The 12,025-nt window shown below is 41.6% G+C and overlaps 1 protein-coding gene across 5 annotated transcripts in view; it reads right to left on the bottom strand.

Annotated features, from left to right (window-relative positions):
• Positions 1 to 321: 321 nt before the first annotated feature.
• Positions 322 to 12,025, bottom strand: part of LOC107147488 (synapse differentiation-inducing gene protein 1) — a 175,002-nt gene continuing 163,298 nt past the window's right edge. For 4 of the 5 annotated variants that reach the window (XM_048811390.1, XM_048811392.1, XM_048811389.1 and 1 more), the window contains exon 4: positions 322 to 482. In XM_048811390.1, coding sequence (XP_048667347.1) covers positions 444 to 482 — 39 coding nt within the window. In that variant the 3' untranslated portion in view covers positions 322 to 443. The remainder of the gene's footprint in view (positions 483 to 12,025) is intronic. The other variant, XM_015492024.2, reaches the window with a different exon arrangement.

Raw genomic sequence — 12,025 nt, 5'->3', positions numbered from 1 at the left:
CTAACTACTCCCCACATTTCTGGTCCTCTTCTGTTCATGGCTGGGTACTCTGCTTTGAGCAGAAGAAGCCTTCACGCAGAGTCATGGGTCCATGTGATAAGAGGTATGTGTGTGGCATGAGCATCATCTGCTCTGTGTCCAAAAAATTGCTTTGAAATGTTTCCATTATTTCCTTTGTCCCAATTAGCTGATTGATAATCAGATCAGGTAACTTGGGATTATCAAAGAAAGTGCTAAACTACCTAGAGTTAGAATCAACATGAGCTAGCTGGGGATAGATAGGGTCCCAGGGTGGGATGCCATCAGAAACCTCTTCTGATGTCCTTTCTGATTCTGTCCTTCTGTCTGTCTTTCTGGTTACTGTACTTCTGGGAGGGGTCAGAGCAAGGAGAAGAGAGGAAATAATGCAGTGAAGGAACTCACATAAGCTTTGCAAACAATCCTCAATAAGGCCACCTAGGGTAGGGGATGAACTCTGGTACCTGAAACAAAATGTAAAAGAGTTTCAGGCAGAAGTTAACTTTAAATGGCAGATAGGGGTCAGATGTCTCTTTGATTTCATCATTCATCTTACTTGAAGGGAGGATCCCCAAGTCATCAATTCTTTCCCCTTCCTCGGATTCTGCCTGGCTTCCCCATCAATTACCTGTTTCCTGGATACAGCCTGAGGACTGGGTTAACTGCCCGTGCTTCATTCTTCACTGGTGGGGAGAGGTGACTGCTCTCAATACCTACTGCTGTGTAACAAACTATTCCAGGCTTAGTGGTTTGATCCCAAACCCTTTTATTGTGTCTCACAATTTGTGGGTCAGGAATTCAGGTCAGATTAGCTGGGGGATTCTTCTATCTCCAATGACATTAACTTGAATCACTTGACTACTAGTTGATGGCTGAACTGCTCTGGAGGGTCCAAAATAGCTTCGTTCACACTGGGTACCTTGACTTCTCTAGCACCCTGGCCATCATTAGATGCATTTGTGTGGCAACTTAGGGCTTCAGGCAAGTCTAAGGACACTCAGGATGCAAGCTCTACAGAAGACTCAGCCTTCTTTCTGCAGTGTCTGGCTGGTGACAGGTGAGTTGCTGGGGCCAGCCCAGATTCAAGGTGAGAGGACACAGGTGGGAGTCATGCCAAGGAGCCTACTGCACTTGGCAGACACTCTCATCCAGTGATTCCCCTCACCTGGATGGCCCAGCTGTGGAGGGCTTACCCATAAAGAACTGTCTCTAGCTCATTGCTTACAAGATTTGCAATTTGTGTAGCCAAGTAAATTTCCCTTATTTTAAATACATGTCAAAACAACTCCGATATGTACCTTTTCTCATTTCATCATAAACTTGTTTCACATGGGCTCCTTTTCCATTCTTTGTCATTGTTGGAGCACGACTGCCTGCTCACAACTTTAGGACATTTAGATGGGCTCTTGGTGGAAAGAGTCTACTGATTCTTGGTCACATTTTTTACCAAGAAAGACATTTTTGACATTTTGTGATTTTATGGCTTATTTTTTTTTAAGTGCAGCCTGTGGCCATGGTCTCAAGATCATATTTGAGGCATTGAGGCTACCAGTCAGTTCCTCTGCAGGGAAACAAAACAGGCTGATGCAATAGTGTTGATCTTTGGAATTAACATGTGAACAAATACAAAGACATTAAACTGATAAGAAGACACTAATAAAAACAAATATAATTAGGAATAAGAAGGACAAGAAATAGAGTCATTGCATGGTGTCAGAGCAAGCTCATATAGCTTGCTGCCTTGGGGCTAGACGTGAGCTTGAAGAGGTACAAGATGTATTGCAATTTCAAGGAACACATATTTGTTTCCATTATGAAACTGTCAACTTAAGTATATATCAGATGCTGATTACAGTTGACAAAAGCATCCTGAGGAAAGCACTAATCCCCAGGGTAGGGTAACATTCTGAATTCTGATTCCGTGTTTATTGTACAGAGCAGGAATTTTTCTTCACTTGGAGAATTTATACAATGCACCTGCTGAATGTTCTACAATTCAAGTAAAAGTGTAGTAATGAAAATGATGTTGGCTCAAACCATGTGCTTTGTTCGGCTTCATGGTGCTGCCCGTGTACAAAACAAAGCTAGTGGTGCTACTGCACAGCACTGAAGGAAGCCTCAAGGCAGGAGGCTCTACTGGAGATACACAGATAGATACAGATCTTTGTGGACCTTTGACAGCAGTCAAATATGGCCAGAAGGAATCATGACAGATTAGATAAATCATTTACTTATAGTGCAGCTAGCAAACTCACATCTTTCTGTTTATAAATGTGCTATCTCCTGGAAGGGAGAAAGCATTGCATGGGATTGCTTTTTAGAAGATTGCTTTTACAAGTATCTTGGGGGTTGATCAAAGTGACATGCTATAGGTGAGAAAACTGACACTAGGAAAGACACATGATCACAGAGTTAGCAAATTCTGCTTTTCCAAATTATCCATGCCCTTATTTTTCTGCATGTTGCCCCTACTTCAGGTTAGTGGGTAACTGTAACCACAAACTCGGGTTGACGTGGGGGGAGCTGCATCTGGTGGCTGTTTTATGCTCATGAGAGATCACCACGATATTATCTTATGGCACAGAACATACTTAGGGTGAGTGTATGCTACAGGGAGGAATGACTACCTACTTTTGAATTACACTTCAGTTTGCATTTTCTTTATGAATCATTTTCTGTTTTTAAGAGACTCTTTTACCTTTGTTATTATCATGGTTATTTATCTTTGAAAGGCAACATATCCTGAATTCCAGCAAGATAGTAAACAATCCCTGCACCTGGACAATCCCTCTCACCGAGAAGGCACATAAACCATGCGGCTCATAGGTAACTTGCAGAAACCATGCAGCTCATAGGCTGGGTTTCTAATGCTTTGAGTGGGGAGAGAACGTGGTATTTGATGGGGGGTAACCTGTGCATAAGTCCCATAGCCTCAAAGAAAAGAATGTCCTCTGCATTGTTCATGGGATATAAACTCCTCCCCTACCCCAGGCATGACAAATCCATTTAAGCTTTGTGTTTGACCTGGACCTTGCGTGAGTAATCAAAACTTCAAGGCCAAGCTAATCACAGGTGTGGCTCTGTGTTTATTATACACATGGTGTAAGGGCCTTGCTGAGAAATTAAAATATAAATGAATTCAGCACTCAAGCAAAAAAAAAAACAAAACAAGAGGTTATGAGTTTTCAGCAAGCGGGGGGTGGGGGGGGGATAATCCTAATTCTAGATAAAACCACAATAGAAAATTATAAATTCCATGAGAGGGGGAAAATGCAAGAGGGTGGTTAGCTGGCATATCACTCAGAACAATTATTTCCAGAATTAAATTATTTCAAAATAATTCTATTTTAATATCTCTCAGCTTGGTGTAGACTGCTCTAAGAGAGGTATTGTAGGGCTCTATACTATATAGATTTCTATGACAATCTCAAAGAGATTAAAACAATTGAAATAATTTCAGTGATTATGAAGGATTTAGAAATACATGAAGAATCTACAGTGAACAAGAGACCACACTAAAAACAAACAAACAAAAATCCAGACTTAGAAATTCCACAGCTAGAATTTTCAGAACTGAAAATTAAAAACCAAAGTTCTAGATTGGAGAGAAGATTGACTAAGAGAAACTGAAGAGAGTGTTTACATGCTGAAAGATGCAAAAGAATTAACTATGTAAGCACAGAATGATGCAGAGATGGAAAAGAGAGCACATAGGAAGAAAAGATCCAACATACAACCAGTGGAAATGAGAGAGAGAGAGAGAGAGAGAGAGAGAGAGAGAGAGAGAATGGAGAGAGAGGGGTGGAGGCAGTATTCAAAGTGGTAATAACTGGGATTTGTCCAAACTGAAGATGGATATGAGTCTTCCAACTGAAGTAGTTCACTGAGTCCTAACTGAGTACACGTAAAGATACAGCATGGTGGAACTACAGAACATGGGTTGGAAGACTCAACAGAAGGCTCAATTCTAAGACTTTCATATCCCTGTTTTACTCTTGGTCACTCGTCAATACCAATTAATGGGTCTGATTAAGCTACCACCCATATATAGTGAACTTCCTGTTTATAACTCTAGCCCATATACATATATACAATTGGTATCTTTACTGGCTGTCTCAACAGTAATCTCAAATTTGTGCCCAAGACCCAACTTGCCATCATCCTTCTTGGCCACTGCTCCTCTCAACCGCTGACTTCAAAGCCATTCTTCCTCATTACCATTTTTTTTTTCTAGTGATCTAGTGGTAAATTTTGCTTAACCTACCATCTGCCCTAAATCCAGACTTCCTTTAGTTTCACTGTCTTCAATTAAACCACAGTCTCTGGCTAGTTTGGAAAAAAAAAATGGAGTACTTTGTAAAAAAAACAAAGCACAAACTCTTCTTTTCACTCATACTCTCTCACCGTTCCCAAAACATCTTTAAGGGGGCCCTCTAATGCCTGCATGGTGTGGTCTCATCTGCCTCTCTATCCTTGTTCTCTTTCCTCCAGCCTTCCTGGGTGCTTCTCTTTATACCTTACCTGTAGAGCCTCCTGTAGAGAGTCCATCTCCTCGCTAGGACATCTCCCTATCTCAGCTCACATACTGAGTCCCAGAGAAGGCTTCTCTGGCCCCTACTTTAGGTCACAATTCCATATACCATGCTTTCATAGAACTGTGACACTTTAATTCATAATGTTGTATGAATGAAAGTGTGGCACAGAAGTTGTGGTCCATAGATATCCTTGGGGAAGAAAAAGCTTCCTTATAAGACTATGAGCTCCAAGGTGACAGAGATCTTTTAAACTTCAACACTTAACACAGAATCTTGTTCATGGATGGCATTAAACAATAATCCTCTAATGAATGAAACAATTCCACAGGTTTCTTTTTTGCAGTTGTATCCAAAATATTTGAGTGAATTAGTGCTTTTCCTAAAATAAATTTAAACATCTTGCTGATAAAATGAACACAGCAAGGATGGATGCTGAAGACTATGATCTCTACCAGCTGTTAGCACCAGAGTGTAGATTGTGGAAACTGAGTCTGGCTTCGGTGGGTTGGCCTTTGCATTAGTGTACTTGTCTTGAATGCTCATTTCTAGCGGTCAGCTCTTCTATGACTGCTTGCTTCACAAAGGTGTTGGATTTGACTTCCTAAAATAGTACTGCATCAGCAGCTGGCAAATAGCAGTGCTGGGCTAATGCTGGGCTCAGCCTCTTCCCCAGGATCCTCACTGCTTTTGGATTGGTGAAAGAATGTGCCAGCTGGGGGTGTGTCCCTCCTGGTTTCACTCTCTCAGGGGCCTAAAATTAATCTTTATTTTCCTGCACCATCAGGAACTAACCCTGAATGTGTGACGATACAGTGGGAAACAGGGAGGCAGGTGTCAGAATTTATTTTATAGTCAACTGAAACGAAAGTGAGGTGATGCCAGTTGACACCACCAGGAAGGTGTCACTCAATGTGTCCTCCGATCCTTAGTGATGCTGGGACACACCCAGAGGGGAACGTCTGTGGATGTTCACCTCAAGAGAGGGGCTTTGGTTAAGTTGATCTTGCTTCTTTATTCTCCATGAGGCATATCCATGAGGCAAACTGCTAGGGACTAAAAGTTTGTGTCCCTCCCAAATTCATGTGTTGAAGCTTAATCCTAGTGGGGTGGTCATGGGAGGTGGGTCCTTTAAGGGAGTAATTGAGTTCTTGGGTACTTATGAGGGTGGCGCCCATATAATGGGATTGGTACCCTTATAATAAGGGGAGAGGACACACATGTTCTCTCTTTCATGTGAGGACACAGGAAGAAGGTGACCCTCTGCATCCTGAAAGAGACCCCAGACCAGAACTGGACCATGCTGGCACAATGATCTTGGATTTCCAGGCTCCACAACTATGAGCAACAGATGTTTGTTGTGTCAATCACCCAGTCTATGGAATCTTGTTGGATTAGCCTGAACTAATTAAGCTTCTCAGTCTGTCCCCCGTGTCCTACAGGCCTCTCTGATTGCTAGCACAAAACATCTATTTTCCAGAAATGAATAATGATGCTTCTCCTTGGAAACCAGGTTCCAGTTGACTGGCTTCCATAAGGGATTATTTTATGGAATGTATCAAGGTGTCTTTTGCTGCCTCCTGATCGCTTTGAGAAATATCCCTATATTTTAACCCCAAATTGAAAAGCACCTCTTCTTCCCCAAGGATACCTATGAACCACAACTTCTGTGCCACACTTTCATTCATACAACATTACCCTTCCCAAATAAAGTGTTATTTCAAAGAGGATATTGCTATAATATTGTTTTTCCTGTCCCTATTGGGAGAAAAAACTTGCTTTTGAAGCATGATTTGATTCCACATGTATGCAAGACTGATAGATTCCCCTTGATTCTGCTAATCATGTGGAGTTTCAGCTCAGATAAATGGATGTCAAGCCATTCAGAAAGCACCACCATTTGTTCTGCCTGCGAGTGTACACACTCCTCCATTTTTGGCCCCCCTATATTTCCCCAATTGGGAGAAGAATGCATAATCACAAATATGCCTACACTGATTGCTTTATTAGACCTCCTAATGAAGTGCTGATTATCAGAAGCAAGCTACCGGGAAGCTGCTTGTTTGGAATCAATTCAAAAGCAAGGACAAAAATTTTCCATTTATTGGATTCAAAAGAATAAGATCCAAAATATACATCTTGGTACCCTACCCCTCAGAGCCGAACTATGTGAACAAGCAGTACTGTGTGATGACTTGCTCAAGTGTGGCAGGTTGTTGTCTGTCTGCAGGTCCTCCTGGCATCAGAGGGGCATGCATTAGTTCCTCAGAATTGCATTTAGGACTTCCAAATGGAAGCTGGATTGAAAGGCCAGATTATCCCCTGATGTCACATGTGACTGGACAAGAGCTCAGATCTGCATATGAGAGCTTCCTGGAGCAAGACATGCTCCTGCCCTCTTCTCTCCTGTTGGATGGAAGTAGCTCTGTACAAGATGAGGTAAACCATGAGCTTGATTTCTACCCAGGTGAGTGAGGGTGTCTAGATTCCTGAAAACCACTGTTGGAGCTGGCCACCAGGAGTTCTCAATATATTCCACTGGGTTAGGAAGGAGAAAACCAAGATCTGAATATTTTGGTTCCTAAGGCTGTTGAGATGCTATCCTATAAGGATTTACTGAGTATTTTCAGCCTTGTGGATTCAAGATAAATTAAGTGGTGGTCATGTGTACTGGTGGTGTCTGGTTCTTCCTAGCCCAGCTCCTGTCTCTCTCAGTCCAGGTATGGACCTATGGGTTGAAGAGCAGCAGAATCATCTACTTATTCAGAGTTGAGGCTCCCAGAAAGCTCAAGGCTGATAGCTCATCTTATGCACTGGGATGGTCTTTTTCCCCATTCCATTTTCCTCCCTCCCTCTGTTCTCCAGGGCCCTGGGCTGGTTTTTCTTGCTGAGCTGTTTCAGTGGAAACTTCTACCATAGAAACAGATGGTGCTGATTCAGCCATTCAGCATCCTGACCAGAAGCATGGGGCTCTTGGCTATTAGTTGTAAAGCCAGTTATTTGGTCTGCTCACCCTTTGTTTTGGGTAAATGGGTTGCTGTTCCTCTTTAGATGATTGATATCCAACAGGCTAAAGATACTTTTGACTGAATAATTATGATAAAAGTAATTAACAAGGCCATTTTGCTTGGAAATGTGGCAAGGTCCTTAAAGATTGTTTGGCATGCTCATCCTAAAAGGAGACTCAATTCACCAATCGAGAGAGAGCAATAATCATATAACATCATCCATCTGGCTATCATCTGAACCCAGGAGGCATGATTTGTAACTTTAATTCCTGTAACATTTCTTTTCCAAAGTCCCTCCTAAGCATTTTCGAGAGAACTGTGGCCTAGTATAAGCATTTCTCCCAGAGTCATACTGATAGGTTTCAAATCCATTGCTTAATGGTGGTATGTGGCTTTCAACAAATTTCTTTTCCTCTTTGTGTTTCAGTTTTCTCATCTGTCAACTGAATATGAGTTACTATGTCATAGGGTCTTTGAGAATAGTAAAGTGTTAATTTGTGTAAGTCCTTAGAGAACAGTATCTAGCACATAGCAGTGAGTATTTGAGTATTCTGGTCATCTATCACCTTAGGTAATAAATGTGTTAGATACCCATAGATTTTGGAGGTTCAGCATTCAGGCAGGACTTAGCTGGGGATGATTTATTTCTTTCCAGTAGTATTCATTGGTGTTTCTGGGGGTCCAACTTGGCTTCTCTCAGATATCTAATATCTGGGCTAAGATGACTTGGAGACCAGACTGTCAACTGGAGTACCTGTAAGTGTCCTCTCCATGTGGTTTGGGCTTCCTCACAGCATGGAGGTGTCTAGGAGAGTGATTCCTTGCACAGCACCTAAGAATTCCAAGAGTGAGTATCCCACTGAACAAGACAAGAGTGGCGTGACACAGCCTTGGCGGTCATGCAGACTCCTTTTTTCCCTACATTCTATTGGTGACAGGCAAGGCACTAAGTGCATTCCAGAGTCAAGAAGAGAATTAAATTCTACCCTTGAATGGAGTAGGGGCAAAGTTGTATTGCAGAAAAACATGTGTAATGGGAAATGTTATCATGGCCATTTTTGGAGAGTGAGAAAGTATTTTAACTGTCATTTATTATACCCTGTGTCTCATCATCTACACAGGCCACAGAAGTTTGGGGATTAGCAATAGTTTTTCTCAAGGATGAGCACATAGACCATAGACTAGATTAATTTTCTCATAATTATGGACTTAAATGACAATGCATGGAGAATCCTGAATCCTGAAGTATCCATCAATTTTCCTTCTAAGTTTTCTGTGGACATTTGGATGTAGCTAGTCTATAAGATTGTTTCTCTTGTTACCATGGAACAGAAAATCTCATTTTTGCATTTTAAAATATATGAACCTGCATTGTTAACCACTGCTTGGACTCAATAGTCTTCTGTGTGTGGGGAAAGGGCAGTGACCAAACCAAGGGCCTTGTGTGTGATGACATGTCTGGGGAGGAGTTGTGGGGCAAGAATCTGCATTACATAACTAGGTCAGAAGTCACATTCTCTAAGACATTTTACATAAAGTTGTATTGTTTCTGTTACTGAAAGTGTATCTGTGAAACTATTCTGTATATACTGTCGATGCATGGCACCATGTATTTGTCAAAACACATGAAACTGCAGCACAAAGAGTGAACATTAATGTAATCAAATTAAAAAATTAATTAGGAAGCCAGGTGATGCCAGAATGGAATGCAAATTAAGACAAAAGAATGTAACTATATGTTTAATTTGGATCTTAAATATCTCCAAATGCTTCCATGTTAAAGGTTTGGTCCAGCAATGTTCAGAGGGGGTAACTTTGGGTACTGATTGGATTGTAAGCTCTCTGAACTCAAATGGAGCTAATAGATTAATCCAGTTATAGATTCATAGCTTATTGGGTTTGGGGGAAGGGGCTTTTTTTGTGAGCTCTTTTTTTGTTTTCTGGCTGTCATGAGCTGAGCAGCTGTTCTATACTATCATGTTTTGCTTCACTTCAGGTTTAAAAGCAGTTGGGTCAAGCAACCATGAATTTAAACCTCTAAAATTGTGAACCAGAATCAATCTTTCCTCCTTTAAGATGATTTCTGTCAGGTACTCTGTAACAGTGATATGAAGCTGACTGACACACTGTATGACAAGTTTCTGAAACAACCTCACTAAAGAGAGTGAGGGGAAGGAAATTGACTCAAGTAATTCTGGGAGTAAGTGGAGATCTGTGAACTAAAGGCTAAAGGGAACTGCACAATAGTTCTGCACTCTAGTTAATGTTACTTCCCACGAAGAGACCAGTGAACAATTCTGAAGTCAATATACATTAATACTGGAATTGAACATCCAAGTAAGTGAATAACGGATGGTTTTTCCTACAGGTTTCCCATTGTAGGAATAGGAGGTTACAGGGAAACAGGGGGATACAGCTACAATGATGTATGACAACAGATTAAGAGCTGAAGGCATCAGTAAGAACTCACGTTTGGATTAATAATAGATATAGATGGATATATAAGTGCATATTCAAAATAATTATACATGTAAAGATATTTTTACATGGTTAAATGTACAAATATTCTACATGAAGAACTAATAACATGAGTGAGTATATGCCCATTTAGTTCCTAGCTCTGTCATTGGGAGATCTGAGACTCAATGACATTCCCATAGAAACAAGTGTACCCAGCATCCAGATCTTGTTTCTAACACTGTTATCCAATAAAATAAACTAGGGCTCCACTAAGAAAAGCTGGTTCTAGGACCTGAGCAGGAAAGATTAATTTGGAGCAGTATTTTTCTAGTGCAAGAATATAATAAAGTACTCTAAAAACAGAAGTATGTCCTATGAACAAATGGCCGATTGGCTCTCAATGACCAGACAAACAAAATACACAATATGACTTTGGATTATAAGTCCTGAATTAAAATAAATACTCAAGCATCATTGTATTTACTTCTGAAGCCCTGCTCCCTGCCCCCCTGTAGTTTATAGTTTATTGTTCAAAATTTTAGTGGTGAAAAGCAGAAAGAAATAAAAACACACACGCATGTGTGCACACGCACACACACACACACACACACACAAGATTGCAGGGAATCATTTTGTCCTAGTCAATGCCAACATCTTGCCGGCATGGTGGTGTCTCTCAGTCACTTAGACTGAGGAGCTCAAATGCACCAACCTGTCTCCCCAACTTAGGGATGGTGGAATTCTCTTTAGAATTCCAGGGCTCATTTTTGGTGAATTTGTGTAGAGAGAATGTGCCTTGTTCTCACCAACCTCATGGATTTTAATCTGTGGTGGCAGGGACATCTGCTTCACAAACCATCACTGCCACTGTCCCATAGGAAGCACCCTATTTGAGCAGCAGAACACAGGTGTCCATTCATACCTCAGTTGGGATGAGCATCTCTTTCTGTCCATCTTACAGCACTGTCTTGCGCCTCGGGGTAGCATTCTCCCTGGCTACTTCTCACCTCTCACCTGGCAGGTTGGCATCTCTCCTGGCTCAGACAGCACACTGCTCTGTGTTGTGATCACCTCTGTGGTCTTGATACTAGGATGGCACCTCCTCACCTCTGCTTATGGTCCCATGTTTGTCATTCTCCACTGACATCAGCTGTACCCACTGCCCTGGAAAAGAAGACCACAGGGCTGCCTCCCAGGCCCAGGCTGTGGCATCTTACATAGTCCTGAGACCCTGACCTCTGACATTTTATACTCCTCAGCTGCCCTTACACATATTCCATAAATAACACCAGCTGCTCATTCTGTGAACTTGGAAATGGAAGCAATCACACGCCCATGCTGAGAGTCATAGAGAGCTTTACATCAGAGCAACAGCCTCTGGTTTCCTGTTCAATATGTCATCTTGACAACTGCAGTTCTTTTTATTTTTTTTTCCTGCTTGTTGGTTTGTTTGTTTTCAGTAGCAATCACATCCACTTATATTCATTCAGAGGCACATTTAAAAACATACAAATTCTATTTTTACCTTCTACCATATTGCTGTGCTTAAAGTGTTTGCACTCTTGTCAATTACTGACAAGATATTTCTTCAAAAAATCCAATTTCACACCTTCAGCACAAAGACCACGGCCAATGCACATGAGGGACAGGGACCTGTTTTAGAGCTGTTCCAATGTCCTTGCACGGTGACCCCATGGGGGCCTCCTCCCTGATAGGGCATCCTTTTAGCCTCTTTTTTGATCCTGCTCTTCCCCTCTTCCCCGTGTGAAGTCAGGTTGTTTTTTTCTAATATGGTATTGTCATGATAATACAGGACCTTTGCGAACCCTTGGTAATTTTCCCCCAGTTCTGTGCTATAGGAAGTAAAATGAGGCTGGGTTTTGCTTTCCAGAGCATAGGATGTCCCTCACCTTTGGTATTCACTGCTCATGGTAGGCAGCTGTTATCTGGACGGCTGGTTCAATTTCCTGGAATTCCATGTGAACACTTTGGTGAGACCTAGGTGCA

The sequence above is a fragment of the Marmota marmota genome, unplaced genomic scaffold (assembly GCF_001458135.2).
Source record: "Marmota marmota marmota unplaced genomic scaffold, marMar, whole genome shotgun sequence".
Lineage (NCBI taxonomy): Eukaryota > Metazoa > Chordata > Mammalia > Rodentia > Sciuridae > Marmota > Marmota marmota.
This window is presented reverse-complemented; position numbering and strand designations above follow the sequence as displayed.